Here is a 26937-nt window from a genome sequence, read left to right on the forward strand (position 1 = left end):
TATTGCATCCCCAACTCTACCAGTGATCAAGATACCCCATGGTTTATAAAGAATGAAGTTACAGAAGTAAAATATTAATTATGAAGATCTCCAATAATACCTGGAATTGAGTCGGTATGTAAAGCCATTAATTTTCAAGGTATGGTCTATAAAAGCCTCCTTATGTCTTAACTGAAGAGTTAATTTAAAGTACTGATCACCAGGAGTTTGGAGAAATAGTACAGTAGGTAGGGCATTTGCCTTACACGTGGCCAATCCAAATTTGATATCTGACATCCCATATGATCTCCCAAGCACTACCAGGAGTAACTGCTGAGGGTAGAGCCAGGAGTAAGCCTTGAACATTGTCAGGTGTGGTCCTCAAACAAACAAACAAACAAAAACAAACAAAAATACTGATCACTAGTATTCTAAAATCATCTCAGTTGATTTTGATGCATGAACAAGTTTAAGAACTCCCTGGTATGCTTTCCACATGTGAAAAATGTGATATCAATGCCATAATTTTAACAAAGCTCCAGTGAGATAAAACAAAAGAATGACTTTTTAAAAGCAAGGCAATGCTTGGCACATAAAAACTGAATTTATATACTATCTTTTGGGGGAGGTGGTATAAAGGAAACACCCAATTGCTCTCCATACTTACCCCTGTCTCTATATTTGGGGATTATTACTGGTGTTGATTAAGAAACAATATGTTATACCAAGGATCAAAGTAGGGTTGACTGTATGCAAGGTAACTGCATTATGTCCCGTACTATTTCTTTAGACATTAAACTCTATACATATGTATATTAAGATTATATATAATATGTATATATAATTATATACATATATATATGGACTGGAGCGATAGCATAGCAGGTAGGGCATTTGCCTTGCACCCTGCCAACATGGCTGACCCGAGTTCGATTCCTCCACCCCTCTTGGAGAGCCCAGCAAGCTACCGAGACTATCTTGCCCATATTGCAAAGCCTGGCAAGCTCCCCATGACGTATTTGATATGCCAAACACAGTAACAAGTCTCACAGTGTTACTGGGTTGAGCAAATCGATGAACAATGGGAGGACAGTGATACAGAGGCAGTGATATATGTATATATATTATATATATGTATATCACGATCACTATTATCCTGTTGTTTGTCAATTGCCTCGAGCAGGCCCCAATAACGTCTCCTTTGTCCTAGCCCTGAGATTCTAAAAAGTGCCACATTCAAGGGCTCTTTCAGGGTTAGGAGAATGAGACCCATCATTGTTACTGGCATTTGGCATATATATATATATATATGTATATATATATATATATACTTTTTTGTTTTATATGGGGAGGTAGCTCTGCTCAGGGCTTACTTCTGGCTCTGCGCTCAGGGATTAGTCCTGGCAGTGCTCAGGAGACCATATAGAGTACAAGAGATCAAACTGGGTTGCCTGTCAGCAAAGCAAATGCCCTACTCACTGTACTATCACGCCAACCCAAAATAATATGTATATATTATTATTGTTAGTATTATATGTCTATGTTATCAAATGTAATAACACAGCTATGAACTTAATAAGATATGTCTTACTAACACTATAATTGTAAGCATTACTATTAAGTGAATTATCTAATCTCCTCATGTGCAATCTTTTGATAGCTTTATATGTATATAATTTGGTCCAGTTGGGTCTCAAAAAGCTTAATGTGACAGTATCTGATTTATTTCCTTCCTCACTCTTGGCAATAACACGGTATGGTCTTTTGATTTTAACCTAGCCTCGCTGACCATTCATAGTCAGGTAATCTAGGATGTGGAGAAAACCAAAGACAGCATTTGGCAATGAATTCTGGTATGGTCCTTATTAATGTAGTATGATTTAGATTTGCCTATGCCAATAAAATTAGGAAGGAAAGATACTAGGGTTCATAAAAGTGGTGATAAATTGTCCTCCCTAGGACAATTTATAGCTTCCACTAAGTGAGCTATGATAAAAACTGTGTTATAAGCATGGACCTGCCTTTACCTTCTCTTTGTTTGTTACCTGAAAATCCTGGCACAAAGCTCTATGCTCCCTTGGTTCTAGTTTCCCTCATTCCCAGGGGTGAAGGGAGGGGGAGGGTAATTTCTCACACAGCTCTGGGGAAGAGACTCATAACCATACTTAATGTATACAAGCTGTGATTTCCATGCAAACGGCTGCTTTCCCAGAAAAATGAACCGGTCTTCTATGCAGTTAAAAAACCCTTTAACTATTTCCTTTCTGTCCCTCAAACTCCCAGGCTGGGTGGCTTTTCCTACAGCCTTCGTTGTGGCACTATCAGGTGAATAAGATGACTTAGGAAGTATTAGAGACCTTTCCCATGCAACCCCCTAAGCTATCAATGAATACACAGGAAGGACACGTAAGAAGAACCCAAAAGACATTCAGCACATCTTCTGATTTTCTTCATTCTAATCAATTTCTTTGCCAGTCCAATGACATAGGCCTTCATTACCTTCCAGACAGTAAAACATGAGCCCTTCTGCAGTCAACAATATCATCACTTCTAAGCAGGCCTGAATGCCTTCTCCTTCACATCTTCCTTTTTATGGTTTTGCCCCAAAAGAAAACAAACAGAAACAGGTGCATTGACACTATGCAAATGAGAAAAGGTAACCTCTGAAACCATTTCCCAGCAAACAGAAGATTCTCAAGCTGCTCAATAGCTGACACCACAGGAGGTGTGTCAACTGCCTTGATGCTGAGCTGCAGGAGGCCTGCAGGCTGGGAAGGTACCAAGACCCCAGAGAGCTGTAAACTCCTGATTGGCACCTCACACCAGGGCCTTGGATTGTTCAGGTGCTGAGCCACAGGAGGTCCATCAACTGCTCAGGTGGAAGGTACAGAGAGGAAGGAGGTGGCAGACTGCTTAGAGGAATAACTCCCATGAAAAGCCAGAAGCTCACTAGGGGGGAAGCGGATGAGGGGCCCCGCTGGGAATCCCAGAGTTCAGAGACCTCCACTAAGAACTCTGGCTCTCTTGCTTAGAGCTGTCTTACCTGGAGGAAACAGTCCACAGTGTGTGTTTCAAGTGTCTGCAATGATGGTGTTCTCGAATGATTCCCAGATCTGTTTCAGAAGCAGCCGACAAGGGATCCCCAAACAAGATCAGCATCTCCTAACCAATTGATTAGGAACTCATTGGCCTGCATCCAATCTTGGTTGGTTGGCCAAGTTTCTCAACAGAACCAAGACATCTTCGCCTTTTCTCCCCAAATCCCTGGAAATAACTAAGCAGGGACTGATTGGGCAGTACCTGCATCTCACACTTTCATTTTCTGGTTCTAACATGACGGAATACCACCGATTCAACTCCTGTGCTTTACAGAGTACTTGATAAAGTCAAGTAAAGTATGACAACTACTCCCAAACAACACAGAAGTGAAGAAAAAAAAAACATCAAATAATATGGGTAGCACTGTAGCACTGTCCTCCCAGTTGTTCATCGATTTGTTCAAACAGGCACCAGTTACGTCTCCATTGTTGTTATTGTTTTTGGCATATTGAATACGCCACAGGGAGCTTCCCAGGCTCTGCCACGCAGGATACTCTTGGTAGCTTGCCGGCCTCTCCAAGAGGGACAGAGTAATTGAACCTGGGTCAGCCACATGCAAGGCAAATGCCCTACCCACGGTGCTATTGCTCTAGCCCAGAATATGGGTCACTGTCACTGTTACTGTCACTGTCCTCCTGTTGTTCATCAATTTGCTCGAGCAGGCCCAGTAACATCTCCATTTTCAGACTTGTTGTTTCTGTGTTTGGCATATCGAATACATCACAGGTAGCTTGCCAGGCTTTGCCGTGAGGGTGAGATACTCTCAGTAGCTTGCTGGGCTCTCTGAGAGGGGTGGAGGAATTGAACCAGCCTCAGTCAAGCTGGCTGCACACAAGGCAAACGCCCTACCCACTGTGCTATTGCTCCAGCCCAGAATATGGGTATATAGTAAAAATATGCCCAAGGAAGTATAGGAATGGGGGGGGGGTGTTAAACCAAATGGGGATCAGGAACACTTTAAGAGAGAGATACTGTCATACAATGTTCCAACACCCATCCCTCCACCAGTGAAATTTCCCAGCATGGTGTTCCCAGTTTCCTTCCCAACCCGTCAAGCCATCCCTACCCACTCCTACCTCTGTGGTAGGGACCTCTCTTTTCTCCCTTTCTTTCTCTTTCTCTCATTTTAGGCACTATGGTTTGCAATACAGATGCTGAAAGTTTATCATGTATATATCCCCTTTGCCTACTTTCAACACTAAGTTCTTCTTTAGCGTGATCATTTCCAACTAGTATTGTCATAATGGGTCCTCCTTTATCTTAATTGTCCTCCATCTCCCATACCCTTGTGGTAATTCCCAACTATTGACCAGTCCTCCTGGCCCGTTTTTTCTGGTTGCGGATATTAGTTTTATACTGTATTTTTTTCCTCATGGTGAGTCAATCACTTGATCACTTCCCGTTAATAGTCAATTTGCTCGAGCAGGTGTCAGTTACATCTCCATTTGTCCCTGTTGCGTGCTAGTGTAGCCCAATGGCATCTGTTCGCTCTAGGAACACGAAGAGCCTCAAACCGATCATTCATGATCTTGATGAAGAAGTCTGACCATCTGGTAGGTGGGCGGCCACGCGGTCTTTTGACATCCCGTGGAATCCAGTCAGTAACAGTTGTTACTGACTGGTGATTCAATAAAAAAATTAAAAATTAAAATAATCGTGTTACAAGAGATATTTTTTAAAAATTTTTTTAGTTAGACACCATGAGGTACAGTTGTAGACTTACAAATTTTGTGCTTGTGTTTCAATTACACAATGATCAAATACCCATCCCTCCACCAGTGCCCATTTTCCACCACCATGGATCCCAGTATCCCTCCCACCCCCATCCCCCCCATCCCACCCTGCCTCTGTGGAGGGCATTCCCTTTTGTTCTCTCTCTCTCTACAAGAGATATTTTTGAGTTGGAAAAGCAGACTGCAGGGTGTCATGGACTGCATATATAATTCTAAATAGCTTCAGAGACAAATATTTGGAGGCAAATAGATTTCAAATATTCCTGAACTTGAAGAGAATAGATAAGAGATAAATAATTAGGGGAAGGGGTGGGATAAACTTGGTTTCAAGAGTTTCCAGTTCATTAGTCATTCAAGACCACTGTTATATTTTATAACCTGTATGAGTCAAGCCATGAGCTTGCACACCTTAAGTTGATATATACTGCACATTAGTGCTCTATAAAGCAGAAACAGTGTTTTAATTGTAAAATAAAGACTTTTGGTTGTTATCATTAAAAAGAGAGATACTAAGTTGTTAAAGAATAGAAAGTAAGGCCTGGGAGGTTTGAGCTCCAATGCCCAAGGTCTGGCCCTGCAGTCCCCCACCCACCCACCCACCCACCGCACCCTTGGCCCAAGCCGTTGATGGCTGGACCACAGTGTGAAATCCCACTGTCATGCAGCCCCAGAAAGGTTCCTTAGTCCCGTAAAACACTATTTGGGAGCCCTTCCTGCAAATAAATCACCAACAGTAGTAATTGGAAATAAAGTTAAAATAGAAAAGGGGAGGTAGCAGAAGTTACGAAAAATTATGAGAGAAATGATTGATTGCACCGAAGAACAGGAGTGCAGATGTTAGATTAAGCAGCAAGGCTCTCGGGAAAGTGGTGGACAGAGAATAAAGTCAGATCACAAAGGCTTTTATCCTGACAACTTTGAGGAGCCCCTGAACACACACAAGATCAATACACAAGCCTGGAACGGTAAAGAAACTTAGATGTGCTACTTTTGGCGATGAGTATTTTTTTTTAGGTTACAGAAAGGTTCATCTATTTTTACTCTAAGATAGTTTCCTGCAACCAGAATTCTAATTTTATTTTTGTCACTTAATTTAAAGCACAGTGTAGATAAAACCTTACGCATATGAAGTCATGTAGGTGCAGATGGGTAGCTAACGTGGCTGAGTATAATCCTAATATGAGCTTAACCCTGACTCTCAGCTCTAGGTGGCCTGTCAGAATCACTGGAATTGGTCCTGGTTCACTATTCAGGCACAAGCACCTCTGGCCTGGCCTGAGCAATGAACTCTCAGGCCCACTTTAGATGGAGAAATACTGAAAACAGTCCCTAAAGAGCATACATACCTAGCATATATGATGAATATTTTACTGCCAGATCTCTTTAAAGGAGACTCTTATTACAATTGATGACATTAATGCAGTACTAAAATCAAATAAATGCCAGATAAACCTTTTCTAGATGAGTAAAATAAAATTTGAAACATTTTTAATGTTCTTTACATACTTATAATTGCATTGATAAATTGGATATATTGATAATTCATAGTACAAACAAGTACTATAAAACCTAACATAACACATATTATTTATATAACAAAAGAAAAATTTAAAGAATAGGATGAAATTAAATAAAAATAAAAACCAATATAACAATAAACTTCTTTACCTGCACTTCGGGCTGGAGCGATAGCACAGCATGTAGGGTGTTTGCCTTGCACCCAGTCAGCCCAGCCAAGCTGGGTTCGATTCCTCTACCTCTCTCAGAGAACCCGGAAAACTACCAAGAGTATCTCGCCTGCACGGCAAAGCCCGGCAAGTTCCCCTTGGCATATTTGATATACCAAACACAGTAACAACAAGTCTCACGATGGAGACGTTACTGGGCCCTCTCGAGCAAATCAATGAACAACGGAGGACAGTGACAGTATCTTCACTTAATCACTTAATCACTTAATCCCCGTTATTCATCGATTTATTCAAGCGGGTGCTAGTAACGTCTCCATTCATCCCGGTTGCGTGCTAGCGTAGCCCAATGGTATCTGTTCGTTTTAGGAACATGTAGAGCCTCAAACCGATCATTTAGGGTCTTGACGAAGAAGTCTGACCATCTTATAGGTGGGCGTCCACGTGATCTTTTGATGTCTCGTGGAATCCAATCAGTAATGGCTCTAGTCCAGCGGTTGTCTGTAAACCTCATTACATGTCCAGCCCATCTGATTTTTGATGTCTTGGCAAATGAGACAGCGTCCCTGATTCTTGAGCGTTGACGAAGATCAGAACTCCGGATTCTATCTCTCATTTGAGTGAATCGTGATATTCCAAGCATAGTTCTTTCGATTCCTCTTTGAGAGACCCAAATAGTGTTCTCATCCTGTTTTCGTAGGGTCCAGGTCTCTGAGGCATATGTTAATGCAGGAAGAATAGTGGAATCAAAGAGATGTGCTCGTAGCTGGAGGTTCTTTGTCCTTTTAGTTATTTCTTCAATGCTCTTGAAGGCATTCCAAGCCGCTCTCTTCCTCCTGCGTAACTCAGGTGCCAGGTCATTCATCATGTTGATTTCTCGACCTAAGTATATATAACTGTTGCATTCGGAGATGGTGATTCCGTTGAGAGCGAATGGAGCGTCAGGAACAAGGCTGTTTCTCATAAACATTGTCTTTGTAAGATTCAGCTGTAGTCCTACCTTTCCACACTCACGGTCAAAGTCGGCCAGCATTTGTGCCACTTTGCTGATGTTTGGTGTTATTAAAACAATGTCATCAGCAAAGCGGAGGTGGTGTAGTTGCCGACCATCTATCTTCACTCCCATTCCTTCCCATTCCAGTCATCGCATGATGTTCTCGAGGGTGGCACTGAAGAGTTTCGGTGAAATGGTATCACCCTGCCGAACCCCTCTCTTGATATGGATGATTACTTCTTTGTAGTGATAGCACAGCGGGTAGGGCGTTCGCCTTACAAGCGGCCAACATGGCCGACCCGAGTTCGATTCCTCCGCCCCTCTCGGAGAGCCCGGCAAGCTACCGAGAGTATTCGATATGCCAGACACAGTAACAACAAAGTCTCCAATGGAGACGTTACTGGGCCCGCTCGAGCAAATCGACGATCAACGGGAGGGCCTTTACCTTTTACCTTACTTCTTTGTAGAATGGTGAGATCTTGGTAGTGAATCAGCAATAGAGCTCACAAAGGATCCTGATGTATTGAGTTTGTACGCCCTGATTGGCTAGGGCTTCCATGACCGCTTCCGTCTCAACAGAATCAAAGGCCTTCTTTAAATGCAATGAAATCCCACTGTCATGCAGCCCCAGAAATGGTTCCTTAGTCCCTTAAAACACTATTTGGGAGCCTTCCTGCAAATAAAACACCAACAGTACTAATTGGAAATAAAGTTAAAATAGGAAAGGGGAGGTAGCAGAAAGCTTTCTGTTTTCATTATAATAATAAATTTATTACTGTCTAATAAATGGACAGTATCTTCACTTCAATAAATTGTTCTTCCCACTCCACTTTGGAAATCATGGCCAAAAAAGAACTAAACTCACCTCCCTATACTCACAGGTATATGCAAGTAGATATTCATGCTCTGGTGATGAAATGAAACAACATTGTATGCTGCAAAAATTACTATTAGTAGTATTGTAACTCATAGTTATAAACTTAAAATATATATTTAAATAGCCTATTAAAGCAGAACAACCACCTGGAAAAAAAAAAGAAAGCTGCAGAAGATAGTCATCCAGGGTGGTGATCAGAAAATATGCTGAAGTCCTTGTAGTCAGTGTTCAATGATAAACCATTGAGATGGCAGAGTAGAATTTGATGACAAATGACACAGTATCCTGTTAATAGACACACTATTAACTCTCCGAAGTCAATATAAAGGTGGAAGATAACAAAAACCATAAACCAAGATCTGTGTCCTTTTTCTGGTATGAGAAAAAAATGGAAGTGAAGAATAGAGGAGGAGGGTGCCCCTGCAGAACGGGGAGCAGGCTTGGAGGATTGGGGTCTCAGGTGAGGGACCTCCTGTCTTTCATGTTGCCGGATCAATGGGATCTCAGACCTGGATTTGCATTTCCAGGAGCTAATTTTCCAGTGTCTCCATAAGCTCATTTAGGAGTCTGTAATTTGGGACCAACTCTCCAGTAGAGGTAGTTGTCTGAATTTCTGTGCCAGGGAGGTCATTGCTAAGCTTAGAGATGCTGGAGGATTTGCACCAGTGTAGCATCCTGTCCTCTTCCTCTTTACATTGGGTTTTAATAGGCCCTCCCGTTGATCGTCGATTTGCTGGAGCGGGCCCAGTAATGTCTCCATTGGAGACTTTGTTGTTACTGTGTCTGGCATATCGAATACTCTCGGTAGCTTGCCAGGCTCTCCGAGAGGGGCAGAGGAATCGAACTCGGGTTGGCCATGTTGGCCGCGTGTAAGGCGAATGCCCTACCGCTGTGCTATCGCTCCGGAGCGATAGCGAGGGCCGGAGCGATAGCGCAGCGGGTAGGGCGTTCGCCTTACACGCGGCCAACATGGTCGACCCGAGTTCGATTCCTCCGCCCCTCTCGGAGAGCCCGGCAAGCTACCGAGAGTATTCGATATGCCAGACACAGTAACAACAAAGTCTCTAATGGAGACGTTACTGGGCCCGCTCCAGCAAATCGACGATCAACGGGAGGGCCTTTACCTTTACCTTTACCTTCATCAAATCCACCAGTCGTTCCTTCATTCACTCATTTAGCCACAAAAGCAAAGACTATCAACTCTAGTCTGGAGTCACACTGATAAAAAGTGTATTTTGCTGGGTGCCAGTCACAGGCTGGAGACAAGCTGAGTGATGCCTGTTGTTTGCACAGCTAAGCACAGCCTGACCTGGCCTGGCACTGCTTCTCAGGCTTCTTACTTGGTGGAAACCCTCCGCGGGGGCGTTATCAACATCATTTTTCTGCTCACTACCACTGTTTGAGAAATGCAGTCAGAGGGCTGAGGCCACTGTCATTAACCCAGCTCAATCAGGAGAAAAGCAATGTTTTTTTTTTTTTATCCAGACACTGAACTGCCATTAGGTGATGTTATCTGTAAGTAAAGAGAGGCAAACAGATGGTTTCAGATGGGATCCAGGGTTCACAGAGTGTTTGAGATGAAGAAAAGTGAGAACAAGTTATTAGACACAGAGCAGCTCTGGGCAGTAGAGCAGCCTGACCGAATTCTGGGCTGGCCAAGTGAAATCCAAATTCACAGGACGTCACATGACACTTAAGAGTTTTTGGTTAATGGAGAGCTATCCAATTCCAAATTTACGATGTAGTGCTAGCAAACAGGTACTTACACCTTTCTCTTAAAGAGACATTTATAGTGGCATTTATAGCAAAACTATCATCAAGATTCTTTACATTGAAAAAAGAAAAAGCCTTGAAAATTTCTGTTTAAGTCCCTTCATGTGTTTAATTAGTGAAGGAGCAATGAAGCAGAGAGATTTGGATGTATAGATTTGAACCTGCTCTCTCTTATCTCTCTCTGTCTTTCTGTCTCTGTCTCTCTGCCTCTGTCTCTGTCTGTCTGTCTCTCACTCTCTCTCTCTTTCTCCCTCTCTTTCCTGTGCCTCCCTTTCCAGGTCCACCTTCTTGCCCTATTAAATAACAGATATCTTTGTCAGAGACCACTAGTCGCTGCCACTTTGCCTTCTTTAGTAAGGTGACTTCTAATATTTGAGAGTTTGGGGTATACTCGGGCTATATCCATAGTGGTCAGGGGACATGCCTAGTTCTGCGCTGATCAGTGACTTTTGTAATGCTCAGGTGTCCACACGTACTGCCAGGAATCAAAGGGTTAGGTGCACGTGAAGAAAATGCCTCGCCTCCAGTACTCTCTCTAAATTCTTCCATTTTTTTACACTGAATATGTCTTGAGAAGTCTAAAGGTCAACATTCCTCAGCCTCCTTTCAGTTGATGTTTTTTACAGCACAGCGGTAGGGCGTTTGTCTTGCACGCAGCCAACGTGGCCAACCCGAGTTTGATTCCTCCGCCCCTCTCGGATATCCCGGCAAGCTGCCGAGAGTATCTCGCCCGCACGGCAGAGCCTGGCAAGCTCCCCGTGATGTATTCGATATGCCAAACACAGTAACAATAAGTCTCACGATGGAGACGTTACTGGGCCTGCTCGAGCAAATCGATGAACAACGAGAGGACTGTGATGTGACGTATCTGGGGATAAAATGTAAGGAAAGGGGCTGGAGTGATAGCACAGTGGGGAGGGTGTTTGCCTTGCACGCAGCTGACCTGGGTTCAATTCCCAGCATCCCATGGGGTGCCCTGAGCCCCACCTGGAGTACAGAGCCAGGAGTAGCCCCTGTGCATTGCCGGGTATGACTCAAAAAGAAAAAAAAATGTTTTGTGCTCTCTGGAGTATGGTCCCACTGGCTGGAATTCCAGCAGACATGCTGGACCACAGACAAAAGTGTACAAAACCTCGCAGAGTGGAGGAAGAATAGAAGGCCAACTCCCTGCCCTCTAGAACAGACTTTGTGTTATATAACAGAGAGAGAAACTTTATTCTTCCATTTTTAGTTTGAAATTCACATGAGACTTAATTCTGCCGAGTAATGACTGAATACGTCATCTCGTGGAGTGATTATTGGTGCTAGGTGATGTGAAAATACACTAAATTTTTAAAAAATTATAGTAGGTTTGTAGTAGGCTTAGAGGTTCCGGTGTTGTTATACAAAGTTGCTAAACATCTCTACTGCTGCAGTGCCCAGGGGCACTTTCCTACCCATGCCTAGGTCACTGCTGGTTCAACATCTCTTCCTGCCTCTCTCCCAACCTTCATTATTTGTTGGTTGACACTCCTGGTTTCAGCACTTCCTCTCACCTCCCTCAGCACATCCGTGTGAGCTTAAGTACTCTGTGCTACCTCAAAGTCATAAAAGCTGCTCGTGTAAAAGCACTTATAGGGCTTACACTTACATCTTTGAGAAACCGCACATGATACTCACCCCTCTCAAAAATATGCAATCACTATCATCCTCCCAAAAAAATCTTCAAATAACCAAATGTAAAGGAACTTATCTCTGTTGAGTCCAACATTCCAAGTTAATTGACGCTGGTATCTTTTCCCTGTGTGGTGTTTAAATGATCAACTTGTTTCATAATAAACACTTTTAGAAGCTCTGGGTAAATTTACTGCTAATAATAGTGCCAGAATGGACTGAGCCTTACAGTACGAGTTTACTACTTTGAATTTGTTTCCATTAGGTTCAGGGCATCATGGTATATGTTTTAATAACTATGACTGTTTCCTACAATATACTTATTCATATTTTACTTTTTAATTATATGCATATATACATATTTCTGTCTCCCTGTCACTAGGCAGCAAGTTCAAGATAGGTATTGTAAATGGCTCACCATTTTGTCTTCAGCATGAAACAAAGGGTCTGACAAGTAGTAAGTGATGTATACATGGTAAGTAGTTGTTCAATAAAAGCACGATTTCCAACTCTGCTTTATGATCAGGCACATCAGACAAACCAGATTGATAAATTAAGTAAGTCTACTTTGTGGAATAAGAGATACTTTAAAGAAGTGTTCTAATATATTTTAGTTCTCTTTAAGATCATATGACCCTAACTTCTCTATAGCCTAAGTGGAATCTTAATGAATTGAATGTTGTAATACCCCTTATTGTTTATTCAATAATAAAGAAGGGAACATTATTTAATATACTTTATATGTTTTGAGTAACATTGACCTAGAAATAAAATAGGAGCTTTTTAAGTATTTATAAACCTGATAAATTAATTAATAGAATGAAGTTTCTAAGTTGTTAGCAATTTCCCATTGCAGAGTTCAACTACTCTGGGTGTTCAAAAAGTATCAGTCACATGATGTTGACTATTAACTGAAGATTCTCTAGGTCTAAACTGCCAACCAGTGTGAATAAATGAGGCCTTCCCCCTCCTTTGAAATCATACAGCCTGAGGGTGATGTTCAAAAGGGACACTCTCAGAAGCAAGTGAGATCTACAGGTAAAGAGGTCCTGTATAGGAATCTCTGTGATCTCTACTTGGAATCCAGAAAGAACATCACTCTTCCCACATCCCTTCAACCAAGAAAGTCACTCTTCTCAAACCCGACTCATGGGGACGGCAGACAGCAGTGAGCTTCCACTTCTCCATGAAAGGGTCAGTATAAACTTTCAGGGAAGCGCATAATTCCTGGCAGCACTTTTTGAAGAAAATCAGCCAAAAATATTGACAAGCTGGCAGCAATTAGAACTGACATTAGATCTGGATCTTGTTCAAGTGGGGGGTGGGGGGTGGGAGGGATGCTGGGAGCATTGGAGGTGGGGAATGGGCACTGGTGGAGGGATGGGTACTCGATCATTGTATAACTGAAACCCAAGCACAAAAATTTGTAAGTCTACAACCGTACCTCATGGTGTTTCACTAATAAAAATTTTTAAAAAGCATATCTATTATCTATAATTCTATCACATATGTGACATAAAGTATTTTGACAGTTTTAGCAATCTGTTTTCTTGTACAATCCTATTTTACTTGATGTACTAAAAATAATTAAGGTGTGAATGGACCACCAGACTGCCAGAGGGAATTACAGCACACAGAAAGTGGCAATTCACTCAGTTACATAAAAGTGTGATGACCTGAGGGCTAACAGTGAGCCACCCAGGCCATTCCAGCCCTGCTGGCCCGTGTGCACCCCCAGGGGTTCATCACTGGGCAAATGTCTTATCTTTACAGCTCTGAATATAAGGAGACTCCAAGAGCCCCCTCCAGAAAGTTGATTCGAGTTTAATCAACTCAAGAAATGGCAACTGCACCTAAACCAATAATTGGGAAATCATGAATTATTTAATTCTACATTCCAAGAATATCTGCATGGAAAACAGGCCGTAATGCAAAGAGAAAAAGAAGTAATTCAATTAGATCAAGTGAAAAAAAAAGCCCTGCTCTCCATTAAGGTCCCTATGGGCAGCCATTCTTCACTTGGTTCATACTTCCTCAGCCAGGCAGGAGGGTGGAATACATATGCAATCATTCAGGTCTCCTGCTCTTGTAAGAAATCCTGTCTCCTCAAGGAATATTAATTCCATGAGACAAATTTCTTGGGGGAATGAAAGTATAATATAAGTTTATGCATTTAAGTCAAGGAAAATTTTTATTAATTTTCAGCAACCTTATTGCAGTACTGATCACAGAAAATGAAGTTGGTAAGAACTTTCAGGAGGATTTCTCAAATCTTATACCCTGTGTCTACAGACTTTTCAGTTTGGATCTTTTATTTATTTTTTTTTTAATTTTTTTTTCTTTTTGGGTCACACCCGGCGATGCTCAGGGGTTACTCCTGGCTCTGCACTCAGGAATGACTCCTGGCGGTGCCCGGGGGACCATATGGGATGCTGGGAATCGAACCTGGGTTGGCCGCGTGCAAGGCAAACGCCCTACCCGCTGTGCTATCACTCCAGCCCCAGTTTGGATCTTTTAAAGTCAAGTATCTCAAAACATCTTCCACTATAGTTCCGAGTAAACCAGAGGAAGTTTATAATTCTGTTTACTAAACTCTTTCATTCCTACTATTAGCATCCCAGAATGAATATTAAAAATCTCTAATCAATGATGCTTCCAATATTCTGAAGTCGAAAAGAATTGGCTCTTTCCATTATGACCTTCAAGTCTTACCTCCAAAACAGAAACCCAATATTGAAGCAGTATGGTGTGTTTCACTGCATATATCCCATTCCATTTTTCTAAGTGTACTTAGCTCAACAAAATGAACTAACGCTGTTATATGAGTCTATGAAGAACAGTTAGAAATATTCTGTCCAGACTCCCCAGTGACAAATTTGCTGCCATCCTCAATGTGTTGCTATTACATCAGAGAATTATTGCTTCTAATTAAAAAAAAAGGTATTGGGAGCCCGGAAGACGTTAATTGTTTGCTGGTGTTTTCATCAAGATCCAACACAATATATAAAACTAAACTAATACAGGATTCTGTTTTAGATTTGTGGGAACCTCAGAGGTCAGGTATTTTATTCCCAGGTAATTTCTACGTTAACCTCCTCCTAGTTACAATATTTGCTATTAAAAACCAACACTGTGGCGGTATGGTTTTATGCCTCTTTAACTGTCTTCTTTTGGTTTTCATTCTCCTTCTTGTTTCATGACCACTGCACCTCTCTGCTGTTCCTTCCTGCCACTTAAATTAGAGTTCTCTAGAAAAATCTGTCTCCTTTCTCTTCCATGTAGCTCCTTCTTCAGTAGTTCCCAGGTTCATTCTAACCTTAGTTCTAGGCCCCAAGGATTCTTTAGTCAATAGCGCAAACAAAACACTGTCCTCCTGTTGTTCATCGATTTGCTTGAGTGGGCCCAGTAACGTCTCCATTTTGAGACAGGTTGTTACAGTGTTTGGCATATTGAATACGTCATAGGTAGCTTGCCAGGCTTTGGAGTGCGGGAAAGATACTCTTGGTAGCTTTTTGGGGTCTCAGAGAGGGTTGGAGGAATCGAACCCGGCTCAGCCAGGCTGGCTGCATGCAAGGCAAACGCCCTACCGCTGTGCTATCGCTCCAGCCCTGCTTCTGAATAGCATTGACTCTAAATTCAGATTCCTGTTTGTATCCACCCCAAATCCTTGCTCCATCCCTTCTCTTTCCATCTAGATAACATGCACGTGACACTTAATAGATGTCTTTGCTGGAATTCATTATCCTTCTGCGAAATATATTAGTTCCCCTCGCAACCTCTGATTCTATCAAAAGCACTCTCTAGTCATTCACCCATGTATAAAAGTTCTGAACCATTGTTTTGTCTTATTTTTCTTAATTCTTCACAATGAAATATTAAAATCTGTTATTTCTACTTATTACACATTTTACCTATGGAAACCAGTAATGTATTTATTGCTATTATGAAGGTCTCTAATGAGTCATTAAAGTAAATGGTCACTTTAAAATCCCCGAGGAAAAAAATAAGAATGCATAGTTAGAAACTGCTCGTGGACGTATGCGAACATTATATAGAAGATCTTGTAGTAGCACGTAAATCACACCTACTGCATTTTAAGGACAGCACCATAGATGTTTTATTGGTACAACTGTTAGATTTCTCTCAGACTAGAACACAAAATGCCCAGAACATTACATTTGTGGAAACTGGGGACAGGAGGCTTACAATGTCCTAAAAGTGGTGATTTTTTTTTACAAACAAACAAACACCATCCTCCCGTTGTTCATCGATTTGCTTGAGCAGGCCCAGTAACATCTCCATTTGGAGAATTCTTGTTACTGTGTTTGGTATATCGAGTAGGCCACGGGGAGCTTGCCAGGCTCTGCCGTGTGGGCGAGATACTCTCAGTAGCTTGCCAGGTTCTCAGAGAGGGGCAGAGGAATCGAACCCTGCTCAGCTGGGCTGGCTGTATGCAAGGCAAATGCCCTACCGCTGTGCTATCGCACAAATCTTTGTTCTTTTACATCTTTCATACTATCAATATAATACAATATAATACAATCCTCCATACTATCTCAATCAGATTCTTATCTGTGAGTCTTGGGGAATTATGTCACCTCCTATAATCCATTATAGTACTAAATATTAATGAGTTATGGCAATACGGGTATGAATGTGTTTCACAGGTGAGTAAGGACAGAGAAAGCTTTGAAAATAACACTCCGAATAAAACTCTAATTAGTTCCAGCAAGTTAGCAAGTCAGAGTATTGGGCCCTATATGACTTCAGGTCCCAAGAGAAAATTCTAAGAGAGTTCTAATTAGCCCAGATACAAACATTCAAGGAGAGATTGACAAACTAAGACTAGGAAAGGAGAGGCAACCTATTCTATTCTATTTCATTTTAACCATACTCTTTTCTGTTACTTGTGGGGAATAGAATTTCCACTATCCTTTTTAAAGTTGACTTTCATCTTCTGTAAACCAGGTTTAACAGCATGACATCAAGAGAAGTAGCAGTTCCAGGCAGTGACTTTCTCTAGCACTGTCCTTGAACTCCCAGCAGGCTGTGCTGCTGGCTGCAGACACCACACAGTGTCTCCACAATCACTTTAACTGAAGTTTATTGGCAAGGATGAAATATCTGTAGTTGTAAAACTGCATTAAAATCCCTGGCTATTCTCCCTTCTCAGAGCCTTCTGTGTCATGGACCAGATGTCATTAGTGACCAGCTATGTCCACCTGTAAGAAGCCATGTTTGGGGCTAGAGTGATAGCACAGCGGGTAGGGCGTTTGCTTTGCATGTAGTAGACCCAAGTTCTATTCCCAGCATCCCATATGGTCCCCCGAGCACTGCTCGGAATAATTCCTGAGTGCAAAGCCAGGAGTAACCCCTGAGCATCACCAGATGTGACCCAAAAAGCAAAAAAAAGAAAAAGCCATGTATGTTAGAGTCATTGCCAGGAACAAGCTTTCCCAATCTCAAGTGTACCTCAACTATAATTCTATTTTAGAGACAATCTAAAACATAGACAGTAACTCCATCTCACAAATTTTTGAAACAATTTGTAATAATGGGTTGAAAACAAAGAGACCAAAATTGTACTTTTTTTCCCCGAGATACATAATAATATTGCCCATAGTACTTCATTTTGTATCAGGCAATGCTATTAATGCATCTTATAGCATTTTAAAGCAAATAAGATTCTAATTATTTTAGTTTATTTTAGTTGAGCAGAAAGTCACCATGGTCTTCGTCGACTCACAAGTCTATACATCTGCCTCTTTACATATTATTTATATACTAGAAGTAAATCCACATAAAAAAGCACATAAATTACTAATCCTTCAATTCATCAAAGGATTCATATTTCAAAGAATTTCTCACTAAGATTAAATAGTAAACTTCTATAGTATGTTGTTAAGTAAACTGTGTATATAAAGTCAATTTACATTCAATATTTTAAAACTATCTAAGGAAGTAGTTGAGACATGTTCCATGGAGTCGGAGATCCTGATTTTTTTCCTTCTCATGGAGAAACAAGTTCTTGACATGCCTTACCTTTAGGGAAGATTCATTGAGATTTGCACTTCCCTCTAAGAAACTTTTACAAGGAAATAGAATTATAAAGTGTCTTAAGATCTTTTGATCACTGGACTCAGATTATTCTTTTCTTTATTTTACCTCCCTCACTTAATAGGAATGCTGGTTTCTGTGTCAAAACACCTCTTAAAATGTGAGGCCAGAAAGATAGTACATTGGGTAGGATGTTTGCCTTGCACGTTTCTGACATCCCGGGTTCAACCCCGAGCACCAAACATGGTTTCCTGAGTGCAGAGCTGGACAGGAGCCAGTCATGTGCACAAACAAGTTCGGATTCAAACAAACAAGCAAACAAAAAATCACTTGAAATCTTCTCAGTAAAATCTTGACCACTGTTTTCTTATGTGGGTTATAGATAGGTAAAGAAAAGTTTGAAGGCTATCCCTAAGGATCTTTAGTTTCTGCATGAACAAAACAAATGCATAAAATATTTGTCCTCATCCTTTTCTACAAAGATCAGAAGCTTCTCATTACAGAGGTAAAAATTTGACTACAGATCGCAGCCCTGCAATCTGCACCTTGCTGCCTGACCACATTTCCAACGGAGAAATCCCAGACCAATGACTCAATTATTTATAGAGGGTTAAACAATTCCATTTCGGGCTGTACAGAAACAACGCAACACAAATCTTACAGGTAGTAAGAAATAAAGAAAATCCTTTGACCAGTCTGTGTCCTGGTAATCTTCCATTTCTAACTCATCTAAGCAACAGAATCTAAATAAAATCTACTAAGAGAGGGAAGACAGTACACATTTAGCAGATCCTGAAATACTTAAACCTTTCAAATTAAGTAAGGTACATCTGCTCTTAATTTTCTACATGCACACACATAAACACATGCACAGTGGTAGATTAAAGACAGCTGCAAGTTCTTTGTGATTCCTCCCATTGAGAGCAGGAGACTAATGCTCAACCCGTGAATCGGTCCTGCTTTTTTCAGCCCTGCTTGACCAAACAGACATGGCATTGATGTTTTCTAAGCCTGCTAAGGCTGGCTCAGAAGATGTATCGTCTCTACCACATCTCTTTAACTGTCTACTCTTGGGGTACTCCCTCTTGGGGCAGATCTTTTTGAAATTTATCTGCCACTCTGGGAGAAAGGTCGATACTCTCAAGAGGGAAGCCTAGGACAAAGCCAAGGCCACTTAGCAGAGTGTCCTGATGAGTTCCCAGTCTATTATGAGAATCAACTAACAGCTCGGTGACATGTCAGGCCACGTGCTTCTCTCATGCTGAGTCTTTAGATGAATGCAGCCCGACTACAATCTGACTCTAAAAACTAGGAAAAGCCTGAAGGAGAACATGCCAGTGTATCCCTTTCCAACAAAACTGTTAGCAAAGCAAAGTGTGTCTTTTATTTATTTATTTATTTATTTATTTTTATTAGTGAAGCACCATGAGGTACAGTTGTAGATTTACAAATCTTTGTGCCTGAGTTTCGGTCATACAATGATCAAATACCCATCCCTCCACCAGTGCCCATTCCCCCCACCCCCCCTCCCATCCTGCCTCTGTGGCAGGGCATTCCCCTTTGTTCTCTCTCTCCTTTTGGGTGTTGTGGTCTGCAAAAGAGGCATTGAGTGGCAATCATGTTCAGTCCATAGTCTACTTTCAACATGCATTTCCCCTCCTGGGAGGATCCTCCAAACACCTTTCATTTGGTGTTCCCTTCTCTATCTGAACTGCACTTTCCCCTAGAATACCCGGCTGGCCTCTAAGTTATAGAGTAATCCTCCTGGTGTTGATCTCAGCTATTCTTAGGTATTGATCTCATATTTTGTTGCTTTATATCCCTCAGATGAATGCAATTTTTCTATGTCTATCCCTCTCTTTCTGACTCATTTCGCTTAGCATGATACTTTCCATATTGTACCACTTGTATGTGAATTTCATGACTTCATCTTTTCTAAGAGCTACGTAGTACTCCATTGTGTAGATGTACCAAAGTTTCTTTAACCAGTCATCTGTTCTTGGGCACTCAGGTTTCTTCCAGTTTCTGGCTATTGTAAACAGTGCTGCAATGAACAAACAAGTGCAGATGTCACTTCGACTACACATTTTTGCCTCTCTGGGGGCAAAGTGTGTCTTTTAAACTACTGCTTCTAGATGATTTGTGAAGTGATAGATTTTTCAAAATGCACATACTCCAAGCAGTCACCATTCTGATCCCATGTCCTCTGCAAAGACCCCAGGAACTCAACCTGACGTTTACTCCCCAGACTATTGGCTGTCAAACCAGAAGAACGAGATGGTGGTTTGTCCATAGACACTTCCTCTTCTGTCTAAATATTATAAGAACCCTAATTTATTAAATTATTCATGTTACAGGGGCTGGAGAGAAAAGAGCATGGTGCTTGCTTTGCACGTGACTGAACCATATTCCATCCCCAGCATCCCATATGGTCTCAGGAGCCCCACCAGGAGTGATTCCTGACTGTAGAGCCAGGAGTAAGCCCTGAGCACAGCCAGGTATGGCTTTCCAACGAACAAAAGCTATTTAAGCTACAGACACAACACTGATATTTATAATAGGAATCGCTACTTGATCCTGGTTTCTTAAATCTTTGAGTTATGTGATTTTTTTTTTCTTGTCCTAGATTTTTTTTCTAAAAAACTCAGGTAAGAAATGGGTTAATCAACCTAATAATGCTACCATCAAAATTTGGGGGTATAAATTTACCCAAATAAATATTTTTTTTCTGATTTATTATCATCCTCTTATCACTAATTTTCTCATGTCTTACAACTTCACAGGGGAATGTGTTAAATATTGCCAGCTTTGAATGTCTCATGACTCTGATGAGTTTTTCTCCCATTTAAAGTACCAAAGTACTGAAGATCAGAATGTACAGAAGAACCATTATAAAAGCAAAACAATACTCTTCCATTCAGCTCTTCAAATAAGAAGAGTTCAAAGTCACGAAGAAAATGAAACAGTGAATAATATCACACACATCAAATTACGCTGGAGGCTGTATGATATCATATCTGTATCCTTGAAAACGGAATCCTATCATTTGAAACTATCACACACTTTCCTTTCATTAAGCCTGTCCTGAGCGAAAGAGTGCCATCTTGTTATGGCCACAGTTCCCTTAAAGAAAGCACGCTGGACCCATTTTACACAAATCTGCTCAGCTCAGTTGAGGACAAAATAGGGAATATAAGTTAGCAGGCTCATGTAACTTGCTAGCCAGCTATGTTTGTGAAGGCTTGATATCCTCATTATATGTTGATACAAATTCTGTAAGATGTCATGAATGCACTTCAACTAATGCTCCCAATGTTTAGGTGGCCAAGACAAATACGTGTACTTGTTTATGTGAAGCAAAGTTATCATAAAATGAACTACAAAGGAGAATTCCTTGTGATTATCACAGCTTACTTTATATAACACCTAAAAGAATTTACAGCTCTTTCAAAATCCAATGTCTATAAAGACAAGGAAAAGCCTCGAAGGAAAATGGTACCATACTTAAGATAGTGATATCTTTTATTAGTACAGTAAAGTCCCATTTTTATGGAATAGGATGGGTCCGAGGTCATTCCATAAAATTGATTTCCCAGAAAATGGAAATAGGCAATTTACCCTAAGAATTTTATTGAAAAATTATGCTATTCTATTTGAATAATGATAGGAATGTTCTACACGTTTCCTTTATTAATGAATTAAAATACACAAAACACCATAAAATTATATTAGAGGTTCAAAAGTATCACTTAAATCTTCTTTATCAGTCACTTTCATTTTGTAAAATCAGCAGTTCCATTAAAATCGTATTATGTAAAAATGGGTTTTTACTGTAATAATAGTTATTACCTATTTAGCTCCCAAGGATGTTGTGAAAATTAAATAATAAGCCATTGGAAAGCAAATACAAAGTGTTTCTAATACCAGGGGCCAACAGGGGCAGCCAGATGGAAAAATGAAGGGAAAGAGCACCCGATTCATTAAAAATCATAGCTTTCATCTGTAATCCCATTACTGCCAATACTCTTTGCAGTGGTCATATTCACTGATGTTATCTCATTTAATCATTTCAAGATCATGATACATTAATTACGGCCTCTTGTTATGGATGACAATTAGGATGATTTAAAACCTGTCCAAGAGGTAGTTGGAAAATGTCAGAACCCAAGAGGAAACCAGACTTACCTGGTCAGCAGTCCACCCTTTTATTCCTGAAGTGTCCCAAATAATGCTGAGTATCTCATTATTATCCCTTAGACTCCTACGTCACCATTCAATTTTTACTTCAAATGTCTTTTCTCCATGAATCCGTCTCTTCGATTCACCTGAAACACTGAAGTTCTGCACTTCTGCTGCTTATTGCAGTGATTTCTTACATTATCATTCACTGTGTGCACTCTTAACCCCTCTACATCAGTAGTTCTTTGAGGTCACGGATTTCCATGACCTTTGGAGAGTCAGATCATGAGCACCTGGTACAGTGCCTTAAACACAGTAAATGTTAAGTAAATGGTAGTTAAACAGAATTAGAGAAGAGTATTAACTTGAAATATAACTACATTAGAAACCAGATGCAACACAAGTACTTCTACCAATGGTGTATTTTATCAGATACCTTTTGGGAAAGTTTCTCTAGTTTTCCCATGTATTCGTGTATAATGGAAATGTGATAAGATTAAATTCTTCAAATAGAGTCTCTGACATATGGTAGGTACTCAACAAATAGCAGAGCTCTTTTCTCTTTTTCATTTCAAGTGAAGAAAACAAAATTAACTCTGATCAGAGAGTATAGATTCAATATAGCATGCATTCTTCTCATTTGGATGAATCAGACCAGATGAGAAGAGGAAGATTTTAATAGAACACTGAAAGCAAATGGTGTGTTTTCCTGCCACGGTGTGTGGACAAGTCACTTAACCTCCCTGTGTATCAAAGTCCTTATATATAAAGGAAAGACAACAACAGTATCTACTCACAAGGAGGTTGTGATAATTAGTTGGAAAAAAAACAACATGTAGAACACTTTTGATGATGTATCACACATGTTAAGCACTCAAATTATGGTTTGTGCTATCATCATGATCACAAAAATTAATTCTTAGGCGAATTAAGGAGAAGACAAGATTTTTCACAGATCTTTAAATCTAATCATTCCCTTCTGTTAAATCTGTCAAATTTAAAGATCTATTTCTGCTATCAAATTACAGATGGCACCACTGGGATTGCATATTCACTCAAGTAATACTTATTATTATCTTTTTTTGTGTAACACTTGAGTGAGCAAACATGCTTTGATTCATAGAAGACTGAGAATGGAAGAAACCAAGGGAAGTTGAAAAGATACAGAATTCAAGATGTTAAGAATTCAAAATTTCAAGAATTCAAGATTTTAAGGTATAGAGAGGAGGTGAATTCAACATAATTCAAACATCTACCAGAGATCAAGGTCATCGGCGTTTGCTAAAAATAAGAGAAAAAAAAAACTTCTATGTGAGACTAACATTGAGTGAAACGATACACTGATATGCTAACTTCTATAAGATAAATTGCTGGAATTAAATAGGCCATGCTGAAAAAGATGAAGGAGGTTTTAGGGGGAGTGCAGATATCATTTATTATAGGTTATGTATCTATTTTCATGCATCTATCTATTGGAAAACCAAATATAAGCTAAAATATGCATGTTTTTTGAAAAATATTTACTTCTCTTGTGCTCATAATCATATCAAAGAAGAATAAGGAAATATTTCATATACCCTATAGCTATGCCTGCTGAATTTTTTTTCCCCCCGAGCACTAATTTGTGCCACTTGGTAGCTTCATAGAGAAGCGAGGCCCATCTTATAATCTAATCACCAACAAAGGAATGAAAAAGAATTGAAGATGCCAGGGGCTCCCAACAGCCAGGACACACAATGAATGTGGTCAACTGCAGTGCCAAACTAAGATTACCCTCGCCTGTCATAAATATCCCAAAGGATACCAAAAGCTTGGCAACCTTCAAAGGATTCTCTCGCTTCCTGTGTGCAGTGAGGGAAACAGCTTACTCAGAGTGGGGAGGGGAGGAAAAACTCTCGCTGAGAGCCAATCTGCTGGCTAAATGCATCAAAGAGGTGGCTGAGAAAGAACAGATTTTTTCCTTTCTGTATATTAATGAATCCTGAGCTTGTTTACTCAAAGTTGCATCTTCTCCTGGGAAAGGTGGTTGATATAGAATTTGGGTGTTAATAGTTCAACTTCATATCCCTTCACCCTTTCTCCTCATTCTCTGTTCAATTAAACCACCAATATCCAAAAGTAGTGGCATATTAAAAATATTAAAGGTCGCTATGTTTTAATGCTGCCTTCATTTTCATCATAAATAAAGCAAACTGCACAACTATTCTTTATTAGTTTACCCTTTGTCCTTTTATTTTTTTATTCATTATTATTATTATTATTATTATTAGGGCCGGAGTGATAGCATTTGCAAGGCATTTGCCTTGCACGTGGCCGACCCAGGTTTGATTCCTCTGCCCCTCTCAGAGAACCCGGCAAGCTACCAAGAGTATTCAGCCCACACAGCAAAGCCTGGAAAGCTACCTGTGACATATTCGATATGCCAAAAAAAAAACAAAAAACAGTAACAAGTCTTACAATGGAGATGTTACCGGTGACTGCTTGAGCAAATCGATGAACATCGGGAGGACAGTATTATTACTATTATTAGCTTTTTGGGTCACAGCTGGTGATGCACAAGGGTTACTTCTGGCTCTGCTCTCAGGAATTACTCCTGGCCGTGCTCAGGGGACCATATTGGATGCTGGGAATCGAACCTGGGTCAGTCTCAAGCAAGCAAATGCCTCACCCACTGTGCTATCATTCCGGTCCTCTTTGTCCTTTGAGATAGGGTACACTGTATTGACTAAGAATACAGATCCATATTTATATTATCTGAATTAAAATAGTGACTGCAAACAGAATTAGCCTGGAAAGTTCTTGACCTTCCTGGACTTCTATTTCTTCACCAATAAAAATATGGATAGCACTGTTACTTACATCCGAGCTACTGTAATAATGATTAAATTATTTAATATATGAGGCAATACCATAATCCCATGGTGTCAAGTATCAGCAAATGTCTGATTATTGTTAAATTAGGTGAACAAACATTTTTCCTGTACTGATACTATTTTATTTAGTGTTATCTTAAAAAATTCTACTTAAACAATAACTAGAATCTTCTAGATAAAATACATTTGTCTTATAAAAATATTTATCTAAGATTCTGAGAGCTCTCTAGTAAAGACATTTATGAGTCTATGTTTTTTATATCTGAAGAATCATATTTTTAAACATGTATGTTTACATGACAAAATGTCTAGATAGATGGAAGGACAGAAAGTTAAACACAGATGGATTGGTAGGTGGAGAGATATAGATAAGTATATAGTACACAAACAGATCAATATATTTTAAAAAATAGTTTTATCTTCTCCTTTTCTATCATTTTTGAAAAATCAAGCAACAATGGAGCTTATTAGTTCTTTTTCCTCAACCATATACATAAAATGTTATAAAGACAAAAGATAGATATTCCCAATACCCTCTTTCTATATGCCCTATCTATGTAGATTAGGATACTAGAATTAACCACAAGCATTTTTTCTGACATATTAGAAAAACTACTCAGTCAATGGTCTAACTTTTAAGTTTTTTTAAGTGTGTTAATGGTCTATTTTTAAGCGTTTTTAGTATGGTAGCAATGTCTTCCACCTATAGCAGAAGAACACTGGACTATATTTTATGAATTCCACTAGACTGTTGAACTTTTCCTCTATTAAGCCTTTAAAAAAATGAATGTAGACACAAGTGCCCACTACTGTTTTGTGCAACGGATATAAATAACAAGTAATCCATAATGAGGTTGGCCTGGTTCAGTCTCTCTGATTATTTTATTCATGGCTTGCTTTACTTACTGGGTAAAATTAGGACATCATCCCCAGGGCCTGGAACTGTATGGTTATATCCTCCCCAGCCCTCTTCAACGCCAGTCCATGTTTCAGGGAGAGACCACTCTAATGTTGACTCAGATACAGGAGTAGAAGCTAGAAAATAAAAGACAAATGGCAGGAAAAACGATGGACATCCAATGCACTCTCATAATTTGTTATTTTGATTATCAATTTAAGATGCTGCTGCTGCTGGGACAACAGGTAAGGCACTTCCTGTGCATGGGGTCAACCTGGATTCAATCCCCAGCACCATGTATGTTTCCCCATGTTCCACCAGGTGTTATCTTGAGCACAGAGCCAGGAGTAAGTCCTGAACACTGCAGGGTGTGACTCAAGTCGCGCCCACTCTGCAAATACGGATTCCTTCCAGAGTAACTGCTATTGGGTATTCTACAACCTTCAGATATTTCTCAAGCATAAAGCAAGTAATTAATTCTTCAATTCACTGTAGCACGGTAGCACTCCTCCCGTAGTTCTTTGATTTGCTCCAGCCGGCACCAGTAACATCCCACAACAACTTGTGAGACTAGTTGTTACTGGTTAGTTGTTCCTAGTTGTTTTTGGCATAACAAATATGTCACGAGTAGCTTGCCAGGCTTTGCTGTGGGGGTGGGATATTCGTGGTAGCTTGCCGGGCTTTCTGAGAGGGGCAGAGGAATTGAACCCGGATCGGCCACGTGCAAGGCAAATGCCTTAAATTGCCTTACCAGGCTTATTTCTATTCCTCTTTTTTCCGTTTAAATAACATAACATTTAGGATTCTAATCTATAATTTTAAAAGGATCATTACTATAAAAGTTTGCAACTAATCCTCTATATTTTTTCCAAGCAGTCCAATTATATAAATTTTCTATACTCTCCAGATAGATATATTTGCAGCCAAAAGGTTTCCTTATTTTAAATTGGTATCACTTTGTCCTATCAGGACACACCCCTTAGTAAAGGTAGATTAGCAAGATAAGCCCAATAGGTTAGATTTTGAGTAGAGGCACTTACTTATTGTTTCATTAGAGATATGATAGCTAAAAAGAAAGCTTCAGGAGTTTTCTTTGTGTTAGTGTTGTGCAAAACCTTCTCAGCTCAGTTCATCAGG

The 26937-nt window shown here is 40.2% G+C and overlaps 1 protein-coding gene across 1 annotated transcript in view; it reads right to left on the reverse strand.

Moving 5' to 3' along the window:
* Positions 1-26937, reverse strand: part of PKHD1 (PKHD1 ciliary IPT domain containing fibrocystin/polyductin) — a 579380-nt gene that overhangs the window by 214179 nt on the left and 338264 nt on the right. The window contains exon 51 of the mRNA XM_056130637.1: positions 25809-25937. Coding sequence (XP_055986612.1) covers positions 25809-25937 — 129 coding nt within the window. The remainder of the gene's footprint in view (positions 1-25808; positions 25938-26937) is intronic.

The sequence above is a fragment of the Sorex fumeus genome, unplaced genomic scaffold (assembly GCF_029834395.1).
Source record: "Sorex fumeus unplaced genomic scaffold, SorFum_2.1 ptg000080l, whole genome shotgun sequence".
NCBI lineage: Eukaryota > Metazoa > Chordata > Mammalia > Eulipotyphla > Soricidae > Sorex > Sorex fumeus.